Genomic DNA, 16515 nt, shown 5'->3' with positions numbered 1-16515 from the left:
TTTCCCTTTTTGTTGCGATGACTTTATTTACATGGTGGACGTCGGGCATTACATTTCACGCCTTGTCAGCATCCTGTTCAAACATTTATGATACAACTGTTTCAATATTCTCTGCAAATTTCTTTTCACAGATCAAAGCGCCTGCAAAGTCTAACACGGTACATCTGTCCTGACTCTTATACACCCACATACATCAACCAAAATAATTCACAAACCCGTAATCTCACCCATAATTCAAACAGACTGTGATATATTTTGCTTGGGATTTCTCCAGTAATGCATTTTATTTTATTTTATTTTTTAACTAAAATGAAATTAATAAAGGCTTGTTTATATGCATCAGTGTAGCTCTGCTGCTACAGCAAACAGAAGCATTCAGAGTGGACATTCTGATGCTTTAAGTGCCTACAAATATACAGAAATACTTTTGTTAAAATGACAGCTCGTATTAACTGGTGAGACGTTTGAATTTCACAAAGCTGAGTGAATGTGTACTGTGAAGACATGCAGACATTCAGTGACTTCTGACAACTTTTACATCATGAGACTGTGTCCACAGAGCTCATCATTTAATTAACATCTTAAATCTGCTGCTCTACCAACTGCTTTTTTTGAATGAAACAAAGTCACAAACAAACAAACTCTACAGCATACTGGCATTAAATTACATCAACTGTGTGATAAATGAGTGAGGCACACGTTACATATTTACAGTACATTTATTTAAAATATTCATCATGAAAAGTCCTTCCTGACACTGGTTGATGAATAGGGATATTTGCATTGTGTCAGACGAAGTCAAACACGTGTACTTTCAGGCAATAACGTGTACAGACTCTGTGAAACAGAAGCATGGAGATGATGTGCATCAAGAGACGATGACCAGTGACAAGGTGCAGTCGTGACTGAGAAAATATGAGCACAGGTGATCTGACACTTGTCCTACATTGCTGGTGTGTGGTCATTACTGATCAGGAGTGAGCAGCGGGCGGATGTCCAGTGTTCTCGAGGAGCTGTCCTCTCCCACCACTTCTAGACGGAGACTGGGTGCATGTTTCCCCTCGTCGCCTTCTGAATGGACAGAAAGACGCAGCGTGCAGCCTTTAGGCAGCAGCTCCTGCTCGTATGCTGCAGCTAACTGGTTGACAACCCGCCGCTCAACCTGAGAGTTTAGTGACAGAATTAGTAAAGAGGCTCAGTTTAGTTTATTTTTTAAAATAAGGCTACGTGATACATTTGCAGAAGAACCAACTGGCTTCCTGGTTTGGAAAAATGAGGTTCTTCTAATCACATTGATTTAGATATACGAGGTCTGCCCGAAAAGTAACGGACCTTTTTATTTTTTTCAAAAACTATATGGATTTGAATCACGTGTGATTGCATCAGCCAAGCTTGAACCTTCGTGTGCATGCATGAGTTTTTTCACACCTGTCGGTTGCGTCATTCGCCTGTGAGCACGCCTTGTGTGAGCAGTGGTCCACCCCCTTCGTCGGAGTTTTATTGCAAGTAAAATGTCTGAATGACTTGGAGCTTTGCTGCATCAAATTTTTCCAGAAACTGAGAGAGACCTCCAGGTGGACACCATTCGGAAAATTCAGATGGCTTTCTGGGATGATTTTTTGGGGATCGGAGGAATTCGCGCGTCGGGACGGAGCCGCATGGCGCAAAGCAACGCCGTGATGAAGCCTCACAGGACATGTTCTGGCATGTCCAGCTCATCCACAATTTCTCGGATAGTCTCACGACTGAAAAGCCACCGAAAGCCGTCTGAAAGCCGTCCTGTGAGACCAACACGGAGGTGGTTTTGTCCCGCGCCATTCGCGGCTGTGGCGCATTCCTCCGCTTTTCTTTCCATGACAAAAACTCCTGTAACAGTGGAATGTGCCGAAAAAGTGCTGATGTCCACATCTTCTGCCATTTCTGTGGTAGTCAGATGACGTCCCGGATCAACAAAGCCTTCACTTTGGAAATGATCTGGATGTTTCAGCGGGGTTTCAGCCTGTCGATCACCGCTTGGAGTGCGCCGGGCTCTCAGCCGCTGTGGGCGGTCTTTAAACCGGCTGGAGCACTCCTCAATCTGTGTGATCCCCATAAAATCATCCCTGAAAGCCATCTGAATCTTCCGAATGGTGTCCACCTAACTGTCTCTCACAGTTTCTGGAAAAAATTGATGCAGCAAAGCACCAAATCGTTGAGACATTTTACTCGCAATAAAAATCTGACGAGGGGGGTGGACCACTGCTCACACAAAGCCTGCTCACAGGCGAATGACGCAACCGACAGGCGTGAAAAAAACTCACGCATGCGCACAAAGGTTCAAGCTTGTCTGATGCAATCACACGTGATTCAAATCCATATAGTTTTTGAAAAAATAAGGTCCGTTACTTTTTGGACAGACCTTGTATGAGTGTGTGTGAATTTAACTCTGAATTAATGTTTGGGATTTTATTTGTTTGTTAAAGTCATCTTATTTGATCTCAAACTATGCTATTCTGCACAGAATGTAAGGGTTTCAGCATAATGGTCCCCAAAACATTTTAGAATCACGTAAAGTTGGCAATTAGTAAACTTTGCAAATAAATATAAAAATGTGTGCCCACTTTTCACCTTTAAAAGTACATTAAATTATTTTCTGTAGCCTTAACTGTTTTTGTGTCTACTGGCAGCAGAAATGCAAAAGTCACATTTATTTTATTGTTTAAATAAAAAAGGAAGCTCATGATTAGTTTGTGTAATTAAATATAAAACCCCACTCACATTTAACTTTAGTTGGAATAGGAATATTTGGACAAGTTATATTTGAATTATTTATTTATGGTGATCCACTGACGTGGTGATGGTGGGTGTGTGGGGCACAATATGAAGCCATTTCAAACTTACAGAAAGCTTTGCTTCTTTTTAAGGTATTAAAAATAAAGTGTATGCAGAACTTGGTGTGGCTTAAAAACAGGTTTGGTGTCTTTTGACGGTGTACCTCATGTTTGATGGAGCGTGCTCCATAATGTACGTTATAGCCATCCGCCAACAGGTCCAGAACTGGGCGATCCCACTGAAGAGTGATGTCATGGCGTTGCTTTGCCTAATGAAAAGGACGAAGGACGAGAGGAGGTTTATTAAGGGTTTAATAAAGGGGCCATGATCGAGCATTCTATTAGTGACATGAATGGATTAAAGAACAAATGACGGAGACAGTGGAGGCAGAAGTCATGGATTCAGGAAAACTGGATATCACAGTACAAGATTCCAATGGAAACTTGTGTAACCAGTGTATCAATCAAATGTTTTTTTCCACTTCCTGGTTTGATTCTGTGTTACACAACCCAATGTACATGCACATTTGTTCCTCTTTTCCAAGTTACTTTTACTTGAAGATTAAAAATGACTTAAAAAAATATGAAATCAATGGGCCATATCTTTCACTCAGCAGAAAGCAGTGCACAACCCAAGGCAGGTGATACTGGTAGTGTCCACTTAGAGAGGTGGGTCCATTTTTCGGTCAAACATTAAAGATGATTTGAATCAGAGGTCTCAAACTGATTCCAGAAAGGGCCAAGAGGCTGCAGGTTTTCTTTGAAACCACCCACTTCACCAGGTGATTTCACTGATTAACATCACTTTGAGCAGATGGACTCAGTTATTCATTGAAATCACCTGGTGGAGTGGGTGGTTTCAAAGAAAAACTGCAGCCTCTTGGCCCTTTCTGGAATCAGTTTGAGACCTGTGATCAAAAACAGAGTGTTAATTATGGACACAGATACAAAAACATTACAAACTGTAATCACACGTCAACCAAACAGAAAAAGAATGCTCACATCTGTAGCTATGTGCACAGTGTGCACCACAGTAAATGTCCAACTGAAGACAGACTGAACAGTTTTTCACTTACCTTAACAAGTACTGCAAGCGACAGGTCTCAGTACTTCCATCTGCTCAGGAATAAATGGAAGTACCGAGACTGGTTGCCTGCAGCACTTTTTAAGGTAAGTGAAAAACTCCAGTTATGCCTTAGTCAGTGCACAATCTGAACGGAGAGGAAGGAGTGAAAACATAAAAGTGGCAAATCACAGCCCTTGCGGTCTCGGTCATTTAGCAGGTGCATGTCAGGCTCTGGAAGGGTTTGCAGCCAGGCAGAGTGTTGTGATCTAAAGTGGTTTGGTTCTCCACACCCAGGGATATGTGTGAAACTTAACACCATATTACAGTGCAGGCAACAAGCAGCATTTTGTTAATAATCACTGGCCTTGAATTATGCCCTGCCTCGTTTAGGTGCTGGGTCTGAGCACAGTTTGAAAAAATAAAGGAAATACGGTACCCACTTTCCTCGAATTGGGGAGTGTCAGTGCTGAACTTCATTTCACACATCTGTTACTGGGCACATCCAGACTGCTCTGTCCGGTAAATGGGAGGGGTTTTTAATGGAAATGCATTGCCATGGGATGGCACGTTTTGTCCTATGTGAGCAAAAATCTGTTATCCGTTATATAGTGCATTTATTACATGGAAAACCATACAAAAGCATTGGGACTTCTGCTCTTATGTGGTGAGTGCGAATATCAGTTTAGAGGATTAGAGTTTAGAGTCTGAGAGGAGGTGATGGTCTAGTGGTTAAACGTTGGGCTTGAGACCAGAGTATACTTGGTTGAAATCCCAGCCTAACCGGAAAATCACTAAGGGCCCTTGGGCAAGGTCCTTAATCCCCTAGTTGCTCCCCGTGTGTAGTGGGCGCCTTGCATGGCAGCAGCCTGACATCGGGGTGAATGTGAGGCATTGATGTGTAAAGTGCTTTGAGTGTCTGATGCAGATGGAAAAGTGCGATATGAATGCAGTCCATTTACCATTTATTATACGATGATGGTTTAGGTGAGTTTTACTGTACACAGAAAGAGATGAATGCAGGAGCAGAAAGGACATCCTGTCAAACAGCATGTCTGCCAGTGCTAATAAACAGCTTCTTAAAGGGTTTTAATCAAACACCAATCAATATCAGTGATCACAGCAGCTCATTTAGCTACTGATGTAAAGATTCCTTTCAACACACAAGACATGTTATACTTCAGAGACAAGCCAATTAATATTACAACACCATAAATGCAATCATAAAGCCATGTTAATGGCTTTATCTATTTAATTGAGAGTGTGAATTCTTTGTAAGGATTCTGTAATAATGATATTTTAGCTACATTAACAAATGTATTTCACTAAGAAGCACATAGTACATCTGATGAGAGTCACGATTCAGGTTCCTATCAGTTGCCTGTGGGGCACGTGTTGGCTGTCAGGACAGCAGCTGGAATATTAATAATTAAATATTGATGAAGACTCCACATGTTAAACACTATAATCACATTATAGTGAGTAGCAGTGACACATAATATTGATCGGCATGTGTTCCTGCCCAGCTCAGCTGCCATATGAGTGGGGTCTTGAATGTAAATATAGCTCCTTTGATGAAAGGCCAGTGAATGTTAAAACGTCATCTCCTCCTTTTTACTCAAAACAAAGGGTGTCAAAGTCCAACCCCGCGTCCACAACATGGCACCTGGGGTAACAGATCAAGTAGGGGATTGCATGTTGGAGTGAAATATGGTGGGGACCTCGTGTGCCCCGTGGCTGCTACGATAACCATGAAGGTCCAACAGGAACTCTGAACACAAGAGAGCAAACGGGGCTCTGCTGAAACAAGAAGTCCTCAATGGCAGATCAGGTGGAGAAAGTGATGGCTTATCACCCTACAGCTGTGAAGGCAGATGAAGGCTACAGCTGGTCCTAAGACCCTGATTGTCTGAGATTTGTCTGGGAATTATTGATCGTGTTATTATTGTCATGTCTACCTGCATTTACATTTGGCCATGTCCAGTGTTTCCTGTTAGAAAGTTTTTACTTTTGCAAATTTTGTTAATTTAGTCCTTCAGCAGCTGATCTGCTCTGTGTAAGTCTGATCCCATCAGATCTCAGAAGCTAAGCAGTGCGGGACCTGGTTAGTACTTGAATGGGAGACCTCTTTGGAACACCAGCGGCTGTGTATGTTTCTCCAGGTAACACTGGAGTTGCGTCAGGAAGGGCATGCGGCGTAAAACCTGTGCCAAAATATCAATCTGGATCTGGTTGTATCCACTGTGGCGACCCTGAACACAAAATGGGAGCAGCCGAATGGACAACCAAACGTTAATTTAGTCCTTCAAAGATCCAAATTAAATAATAATAACTGATGTTATGGATACTGAGTATCACCTACCTCTACCTCTACCTTACCTTCTTTGCCCAGAAGTTGAGCTCTTTAGTGACCAGCTGTATCAGCTCTGAGTGACAGAATGGCAAGAAGTAAACAATTTCATTTATCCGACCAAGAAACTCGTCTCTCCGGAAATGAGCCTAGGCAAGAACCAAAGAATTTAGCATGACAACTGAGAACTTTCAAGTCAACTACAATGTATACATTTTCATGATTTTTTTTCCCCCTCACCTGACATAATAACAGTGCATTCTATCTGCACATTACCTTCAGGATTGGTCTAATCACTGACTCCTTAAACTGTCTGGAGATTTGGATGTCATCACTCTTCTGCACATCATCTGGGGAAAACAATTTTATGACGTTCTGTTATTGCAGAGGAGGTGTGGACTCTGCAGATACAGCTGCGGAAGGGCACTGGTCTTATGAACAATTCTGGACCATTCTGGAGCAATTTTGGACTCCTTATAGTGAGATGTAAGGCTAGACACAAAATGACAAGGAAACCAGTGGGCAGGACTGAACCAGAGCCTGCTGGTGAGAAGACACTGCAGCCTGGAAAAGCTGATGGACAGTAAGAGAGCTACTAAAACCCAAAGAGAGAACATGAACTATTGTTGGGACAATTGGAGTTATTTCATTCTGTGACAATAATACACCATATCTTCTTATCCTTTAGTAGGGGTGGTGGCCAAGTGGTTAATGCACTTGGTTTCAGTGCAGAAGGTTCCTGGTTCGAATCCCACCCCTACCACATTTCTCCATGTAATGTGGAGTTGCGTCAGGAAGGGCATATGGCGTAAAACTTGTGCCAATTCAACATGCAGATCCACCTTGGATTTTCTGTGGTGACCCCGAGTACAAAAAACAAGGGAGCAGCTGAAGGGACTTACTATCTTCTTATCCTTTAGTCCACACTTAAGAAAAGAACTTGCAAACCTAGGCCAGCATATTCGCATTAATTCTGTCCACTATTTTGTTTAAATATCAGCCAAGAGTTTTCTCATATCACTAATTTAAAAAAAAAGTCCATATAGAATATGTAACTTTTTTAAATATTTAAGTGTGATCCTGTGCTGATTTAACTTGCTTTGTCCCTCTGAGAAGATCTTTCATGGATAATGAAGTGCAGAGCGACAGCAGCTCGGACGACTTCGACAGGTAATGGTCTTAAATAAAACTTAAATTTATCAGCAGAGTTTGGGTGCTATAAGCTTTTTTATTGCAAAATTTTTGGCTTGTCTGGGTGTAAAGTATGCATTTTCTTTACACAGTGAGTCCAGTAACAACGTGCATATCACTGTCAACTTGAAATTCCAGGGGCCTCATTTCAACTGACATCACAGTGTACAGAGTTGTGTTGTGCTCCTGAAGTGAGCAAAAAAGAAAAAAGAAATTAAAGTTCGCTGGAAAGGCTCCATCTGATGCATGGTGTGACTGCTTGGCCCACTGCCAGTAAACTTTCAGCAAAGGTGTCCAGTGGCACAGGCACATGTGTGCGTGAGGAACACAGCGCTGCCTCCCACTCCGGTTCCGTGTTTGCCCACCAGACGTTTGGACATCAGGCAGTCTTCAGCGCCTTTTATGGCTGTCTGTGTCATCGAAACTGTTGTCTACATGCGCTTTGGATGCCATCGTGCAGGTGTGAACGAGGTAATCTGGATGCGTTCTGACACTGCTGACCACACCTCTTTCCCTCCCGACTGCGTCTGATGATGGTAATACAACCCCAATTCCAATGAAGTTGGGAAATTGTGTAAAATGTAAATAAAAACAAAATACAATGATTTGAAAATCCTCTTCAACCTATATTCAATTGAATACACCACAAAGACAAGATATTTAATGTTCAAACTGATAAACCTTATTGTTTTTGTGCAAATATTTGCTCATTTTGAAATGGATGCCTGCAGCACATTTCAAAAAAGTTGGGACGGGGCAACAAAAGACTGGGAAAGTTGATGAATGCTGAAAGAACACCTAAGTGGAAACAGGTGAGTCTCATGATTGGGTATAAAAGGAGCATCCCCAAAAGTCTCAGCCATTCACAAGCAAAGATGGGGTGAGGAACACCACTTTGTGAACAACTGCGTGCAAAAAATAGTCCAACAGTTTAAGAACAATGTTTCTCAATGTTCAATTGCAAGGAATTTAGGTAGTGTATCATCTACAGTCCATAATATGATCAGAAGATTCAGAGAATCTGGAGAACTTTCAACACGTAAGCGGCAAGGCCGAGAACCAACAACTGAATGCCCATGACCTTCGATCCCTCAGGCGGCACTGTATTAAAAACCAACAACATTGTGTAAAGGATCTTGCCGCGTGGGCTCAGGAACACTTCAGAAAACCATTGTCAGTTAACACAGTTCGTCGCTACATCTAAAAGTGCAAGTTAAAATTCTACCATGAAAAGTGAAAGCCATACATCAACAACATCCAGAAACGCCGCCACCTTCTCTGGGCCCGAGTTCATTTGAAATGGACAGACGCAAAGTGGAAAAGTGTGCTGTGGTCTGATGAGTCCACGTTTCAAATTGTTTTTGGAAATCATGGACGTTGTGTCCTCTGGACAAAAGAGGAAAAAGACCATCCAGACTGTTACCAGCGCAAAGTTCAAAAGTCAGCATCTGTGATGGTATGGGGGTGTGTTAGTGCCCATGGCATGGGCAACTTGCACATCTGTGATGGCACCATCAATGCTGAAAGGTACATCCAGGTTTTGGAGCAACACATGTTGCCATCCAAGCAACATCTTTTTCAGGGACATCCCTGCTTATTTCAGCAAGACAATGCCAAGCACATTCTGCATGTGTTACAACAGTGTGGCTTCATAGTAAAAGAGTGCGGGTACTAGACTGGCCTGCCTGCAGTCCAGACCTGTCGCCCATTGAAAATCTGTGGTGTATTATGAAGAGCAAAATATGACAACGGAGACCCCGGACTGTTGAACAATTGAAGTCGTATATCAAGCAAGAATGGAAAGAATTCCACCTACAAACCTTCAACAATTAGTGTCCTCAGTTCCCAAACGCTTATTGAGTGTTGTTAGAAGGAAAGGTGATATAACACAGGCATCCATTACAAAATGAGCAAATATTTGCACAAAACAAAGTTTAGCATTTTGAACATTAAATATCTTGTCTTTGTGGTGTATTCATTTGAATATAGGCTGAAGAGGATTTGCAAATCATTGTATTCTGTTTTATTTAGATTTTACACAACATCCCAACTTCATTGGAATTGGGGTTGCATTTGCTGTTTCAGCCTGGTTTCTCCACATTCAGGGAGGTGGTGGCGTAATGGTTTGCACATTGGACTGCAACGCCAGCGATCTGGGTTCACTTCCCAATTGCAGCCACGCTCCAAACCGGCACGCTTAACAAAAGTGCTGGGGAGGAGTGAGAGACACGTGCCGCGGGCCCTTCTGGTAATAAGCCTTAGGGCTTTCGTTGGTTACCCATGTTAAATAAGAACCTCTTCTTCTTCTTCATTCTTGCCATGTGTGATGGGGCTTAACTAATGTGTGTACGATCAGCATGCGCCTGTTTGCTAAACATGGATTTTAAATTTTTTTGTGTTTTTGTTTTTTTTTTGGATGAAGACACATGCAAAATTTTGTTTGTTCAATACCATTTAGAACCTTTTCTACTCACAGTTTCATAACTGAGGGTCCAGGTTTCAAAGTTTAATTTAGTAGCCTTCCAGCACATCTGAAACAACTGCCATCACTCAAACCACAGCTCAGGTTGGGAGAAGGTCAAGTTTTTGGGAAGGTGAAACTGCTGCGATTCACAGTCAGGTCATGTCACTTTTGAATTTGCATGCAGGCACACACACAATACACTGATCACTGTGCATGCAGACATGCACATCAGTTTCATGCCAGTCACATGCCAAGTGGTAAAAATAAACTGACTGCAACAGGACCAAATAATTGAAATGAAACCTGTCTGTCAGCAGAGATCTTGTGGGCACTCTGGCAATTTAGTAGTTGCCAGAGTGCCAATTTAGTGTGTCCACTACGATGACATATTCAAACATTCTGCAAGATGACGAAATCAGTCGCACACTGCAAATTATTTTGTTCTTACCAAGATAAAAAAATAACTTAGATTTAGAAGTAATGGATAATTTATCTTGTTTTAAGTTAATTTCTTATTTTAAGTGTTTGACATGCTTATTTCTAGATTTAACAATATTAATTCAAGACATCTTGTCAAGTGAAATTATCTGTCCATGCAGCAAGATAATTTCCCTCAGACTTAGTGTTTTTATCTTGTTTATCGACACCCTTTTTTGCAGTGCAGTGACGGTGGTGGATTATTACTTGGATAGATATCGAGAGATGATTACATTTTGGAGTAGTTTGGAGACAAAGGACAAGTTCAAGGAAAACATGGTCTGAAAAACACCTTTGCTGTATATCTCAACAACCAGGACGCTTATATGGATGAACTAACGCACATATTGATCAGCAAAATATTTGTGATTGTTTGTTTTTAATGACTTCAAAATGAAGTCACCCAAAGTCACATGATGAAGTCATACATAGTCAAAAAACACCATGGCACAGACACATGTACAATACTATTATACTATATTTACTTCTACATATATTGTAATGTATAGAGTGCACAGGGTATGCATCAGTCCTACGATGTCTTTCATTCACAGTAGGTTAGCCCATACCACACAGCCAGTTTCCGTGATCGAAGTTATTCACATGCATGTACAGAGAGCTTTTTGTCTTTTCTGCATTCTGCCGCAAGCAAGCTCTTCTATTTTTACACACCCATAAATGTGGTGTAAGATATCAAATGCAATAGTTTTCACTCATGGTACCGGCAACTTGACACTTAACTAAACTGACTAAACAAATTCATCCATCCATCCATTTTCTTCCGCTTTATCCGGAGACGGGTCGGGGGGGCAGCAGCTCAAGCAAAGCCGCCCAGACCTCCCGATCCACACACACCTCCCCCAGCTCCTCCGGGGGAACCCCAAGACGTTCCCAAGCCAGCCGAGAGATGTAATCCTTCCAGCGTGTCCTGGGTCTTCCCCGGGGCCTCCTCCCAATGGGACGTGCCCGGAACACCTCTCCAGCGAGGCGTCCAGGGGGCATCCGGAAAAGATGCCCAAGCCACCTCAACTGACTCCTTTCGACGTGGAGGAGCAGCGGCTCAACTCCGAGCTCCTCCCGAGTGACCGAGCACCTCACCCTATCTCTAGGGGAGCGCCCAGCCACCCTGTGGAGGAAACTCATCTCGGCTGCTTGTACCCGCGATCTCGTTCTTTCGGTCATGAGCCAAATCTCGTGACCATAGGTGAGGATCGGAACGTAGATCGATCGGTAAATCGAGAGCTTTGCCCCCCTACTCAGCCCTCTCTTCACCACGACGGTCCGATACAGCGACCGCATCACTGCAGACGCTGCACCGATCCGTCTATCGATCTCACGCTCCATCCGTCCCTCACTCGTGAACAAGACCCCGAGATACTTAAACTCCTACACTTGAGGCAAGGACACTCCACCGACCTGAAGAGGGCAAAGCACCTTTTTCCGGTCGAGAACCATGGCCTCGGATTTGGAGGTGCTGATTTTCATCCCGGATGCCTCACACTCAGCTGCAAACCGCCCCAGTGCACGCTGAAGGTCCTGATTTGACAAGCCAACAGAACCACATCGTCCGCAAACAGCAGAGACGAGATTCTGTGGTTCCCAAACCAGACCCCCTCTACACCCTGGCTGCACCTAGAAATTCTGTCCATAAAAATAATGAACAGAACCGGTGACAAAGGGCAGCCCTGGGGGAGGCCAACGTGCACTGGAAACAGGTTTGACTTACTACCGGCAATGCGAACCAAGCTCCTGCTGCGGTCGTACAGGGACCGGAGAGCCATTACAATAAATCGATAACCAGTGGTGAGTACAGTGCCGCTAACCCACTAACTGCTAATTAGCAAATCTATTTTTTCTGTTAGCTAATTAGCTTTTCAGCTAACTTTGAAAACCATCAGCGGACCTATTCATTTCCGCTAAATTTAGTTCTGATAACTTTTAGACCGCAAAAACAGAATTTTCAATTTTCAAATTGGCTTTTTTTAACAAATGAAAAAAAAAAAAAAGAAATATCTACAAATACAGATTTATTTGTAAAAACAAACACACAAGTGTGTGTGTTTTTTATTTATTTACATATACCGACCAACAACTGATGACAGGAAACTAATTTTCCCATAATGCTTTTCGGCATGTGTGTCTATAAATACTAAAACCTTCCAAATTAGTGCATTACTGTAAAACTAAAACATATAGCTGATATTTTCACTTGTAAAACGACAGCGGTGACATTAATTTCAATAACTTATCTGGAATTAGCTTGTTAAAAATTTTAACCTTGAGTCAAAACTGTCTTGCTGTGCATGACCTCTGTGATATGTCTGTGAATATATATATATATATATATATATATATATATATATATATATATATATATATATATATATATATATATATATATACACACACACACACACACACACACACACACACACACACACACACACACACACACACACACACACACACACACACACAGAGTGGGGAAAATAAGTATTTGATCCCCTGTCAGTTTTGCAGGTTTTCCTACCTACAAAGAATGGAGAGGTCTGTAATTTTTCTCGTAGGTACACTTCAACTGTGAGAGACAGGATCTAAAAAAAAATCCAGAAAATCACATTGTATGATTTTTAAATAATTAATTTATATTTTATTGCATGAAATAAGTATTTGATCCCCTATCAACCAGCAAGAATTCTGGCTCTCACAGACCTGTTAATTGTTCTTTAAGAAGCCCTCTTATTCTGCACTCTTTACCTGTATTAATTGCACCTGTTTGAACTTGTTACCTATATAAAAGACACCTGTTCACACATTCAACCAATCACACGCCAACCTGTCCACCATAGCCAAGACCAAAGAGCTGTCTAAGGACACCAGGGACAAAACTGTAGACCTGCACAAGGCTGGGATGGACTACAGGACAACAGGCAAGCAGCTTGGTAGAAGACAACAACTGTTATGATTATTTATTAGAAAGTGGAAGAAACACAAGATGACTGTCAATCTCCCTCGGTCTGGGATTCCACCTGAAGAGAGTTGGGACCACAGTCACAAAGATTACATTAGTAACACATGATGCTGTCATGGTTTAAGATCCTGCAGGGCAGCAAGGTTCCCCTGCTCAAGCCAACACATGTCCAGGCTCATTTGAAGTTCACCAGTGACCATCTGGATGATCCAGAGGAGGCATTGAAGAAGGTCATGTGGTCAGATGAGACCAGAATAGAGCTTTTTGGAATCAACTCCACTTACCATGTTTAGAGGATGAGAACAACCCCAAGAAAACCATCCCAATCGTGAAGCATGGGGGTGGAAACATCATACTCTGGGGGTGGTCTTCTGCAAAGAGGAGAGGATGACTGCACCGTATTGAAGGGAGGATGGATGGGGTCATGTATTGTGATATTTTGGCAAACAACCTCCTTCCATCAGTAAGAGCTTTGAAGATGGGTCATGGCTAGGTCTTCCAGCATGACAATGACCCCAAATACACAGCCAGGGCAACTAAGGAGGGGCTCTGTAAGAAGCATTTCAAGGTCCTGGAGTGGCCTAGCCAGTCTCCAGACCTAAACTCAATAGAAAATCTTTGGAGGGAGCTGAAACTCCAAACGTGAAAAATGTAGAGAAGATCTGTATGGATGAGTGGACCAAAAACCCCGCTGCAGTGTGTGCAAACCTGGTGAAAAACTACAGGCTACTGTACCAAATATTAACATTGATTTTCACAGGTGTTCAAATACTTATTTGCAGCAGTAACATACAAATAAATTATTTAAAAAAATCATACATTATGATTTCTGGATTTTTTTTAAGATTATGTCTCTCACAGTGGACATGCACCTAAGATGAAAATTTCAGACCCCTCCATGATTTCTAAGTGGGAGAACTTGCAAAACCGCAGGGTGTTCAAATACTTATTTTCCTCACTGTACAAGGCTGGAAATTTGAATCTGCCTGGTCATACCCACAGTCTCAGCCTAAGCATGTTGTTGCTTTGCTGAATGTGCTGTAGAAAGGATTAAATAAAAAGAGATGGCCAACACATATATAGGGCTGGAAATTTGAATCTGCCTGGTCATACCCACAGCCAGCTATTTTGGGTGTAATTTTCAGTTCAACTTAAAAAAAAAAGGTACGTTTGTTCCCCATGTCATGAGGATTCAGAATATATATAGTTTTTAGGGCTACATATTATAGTTTGGGAGTTTATCGCACATGGTACAACACTGTATGGTCTTACATAAATGGTTATTTTGGGGGTAATTTTTAGTTCAACTTAAAAACATAAAGGGTTACGTCTGTCTGTCTGGGAGTTTATCCCAGACAGATGGACAGACAGACAGACAGGCAGACAGACAGACAGATGTAGCCCCTTATTATATACGAGGGCTGTCAATAAAGTAACGGTCCTTTTTATTTTTTTCAAAAACTATATGGATTTCATTCATATGTTTTTACGTCAGACATGCTTGAACCCTCGTGCGCATGCGTGAGTTTTTCCACGCCTGTCGGTGACGTCATTCGCCTGTGAGCACTCCTTGTGGGAGGAGTCGTCCAGCCCCTCGTCGGAATTCCTTTGTCTGAGAAGTTGCTGAGAGACTGGTGCGTTGTTTGATCAAAATTTTTTCTAAACCTGTGAGACACATCGAAGTGGACACGGTTCGAAAAATTAAGCTGGTTTTCAGTGAAAATTTTAATGGCTGATGAGAGATTTTGAGGTGATTCTGTCGCTTTAAGGACTTCCCACGGTGCGAGACGTCGCTCAGCGCTCTCAGCCGCCGTCGTCAGCCTGTTCAAGCTGAAAACCTCCACATTTCAGGCTCTATTGATCCAGGACGTCGTGAGAGAACAGAGAAGTTTCAGAAGAAGTCGGTTTCAGCATTTTATCCGGATATTCCACTGTTAAAGGAGATTTTTTTAATGAAAGACGTGCGGACGGATCCGCGCGTCGGGACGCAGCCGACGCGGTGCGGCGGCACAGGATAAACACCTCCGTGTTGATAACCATTTGTAAAATCCAGGCGGCTTTTGATGGCTTTCAGTGGAGTGAGTATATGAGAAATTGTTTAACAGGCAGGACATGTTCCAACTTGTCCTTAAGGCTTTCAACAGAGGTGTTTTTCCTGTGGCGGAGCGTCGCGGCGGCGGCTGCGTCCCGACGCGCGGACCCGTCCGCACATCTTTTATTAAAAAAATCTCCTTTAACAGTGGAATATCCAGATAAAATGCTGAAACCGACTTCTTCTGAAACTTCTCTGTTCTCTCACGACGTCCTGGATCAATAGAACCTGAAATGTGGAGGTTTTCAGCTTGAACAGGCTGACGATGGTGGCTGAGAGCGCTGAGCGACGTCTCGCACCGTGGGAAGTCCTTAAAGCGACAGAATCACCTCAAAATCTCTCATCAGCCGTTAAAATTTTCACTGAAAACCAGCTTAATTTTTCGAACCGTGTCCACTTCGATGTGTCTCACAGGTTTAGAAAAAATTTTGATCAAACAAAGCGCCAGTCTCTCAGCAACTTCTCAGACAAAGGAATTCCGATGAGGGGCTGGACGACTCCTCCCACAAGGAGTGCTCACAGGCGAATGACGTCACCGACAGGCGTGGAAAAACTCACGCATGCGCACGAGGGTTCAAGCATGTCTGACGTAAAAACATATGAATGAAATCCATATAGTTTTTGAAAAAAATAAAAAGGACCGTTACTTTATTGACAGCCCTCGTATATATATATAATAATAGTGTGTATATGATAACAAGAACCTAAACAATTTCTAAATACATTAAGACAGGAAATTAGCATTAAAAAAATTACAGTGCCTACAGTGCTGTGGATTTACAAGAAAATCAAATGCCTAATTGTATTTGACGGGAAGCCTTGGAGATTTAAAATGTTATGTAATTAACAGAAAATAAAAAGGTTGAGTTCTGTTCTGTTGAGGTCTGAGGTTCTAAAAACATTCTGGACTCACACGCCATTCCAGCTCATTATAGAAATTTTCCATAATTTATTACCACCCTTGAGCACTAGTTTTATTTTATTCTGCTTTGCTTTAATAAATTTCCAGCCAATTCTAAATGTGCAAATAAAATAACTAGATCTAACAAAAGTTTCATTTTAACAGACCTGTGTCCCTACAGTGCTGCAGATTTACA

General features: G+C 42.2%; 1 protein-coding gene across 1 annotated transcript in view; it reads right to left on the bottom strand.

Moving 5' to 3' along the window:
• Positions 1 to 16515, bottom strand: part of clpb (caseinolytic mitochondrial matrix peptidase chaperone subunit B) — a 128828-nt gene continuing 112313 nt past the window's right edge. The window contains exons 13-17 of the mRNA XM_034168191.1: positions 6500 to 6573; positions 6253 to 6372; positions 2975 to 3079; positions 957 to 1162; positions 1 to 925 (exon numbers count right to left, since the gene is read on the bottom strand). Coding sequence (XP_034024082.1) covers positions 965 to 1162; positions 2975 to 3079; positions 6253 to 6372; positions 6500 to 6573 — 497 coding nt within the window. The 3' untranslated portion in view covers positions 1 to 925; positions 957 to 964. The remainder of the gene's footprint in view (positions 926 to 956; positions 1163 to 2974; positions 3080 to 6252; positions 6373 to 6499; positions 6574 to 16515) is intronic.

Source organism: Thalassophryne amazonica, chromosome 4 (assembly GCF_902500255.1).
Source record: "Thalassophryne amazonica chromosome 4, fThaAma1.1, whole genome shotgun sequence".
In the NCBI taxonomy this organism is placed as follows: Eukaryota; Metazoa; Chordata; class Actinopteri; order Batrachoidiformes; family Batrachoididae; genus Thalassophryne; species Thalassophryne amazonica.
The sequence above is the reverse complement of the archived record's forward strand: the minus strand, read 5'-3'. Positions and strand labels throughout refer to the sequence as shown.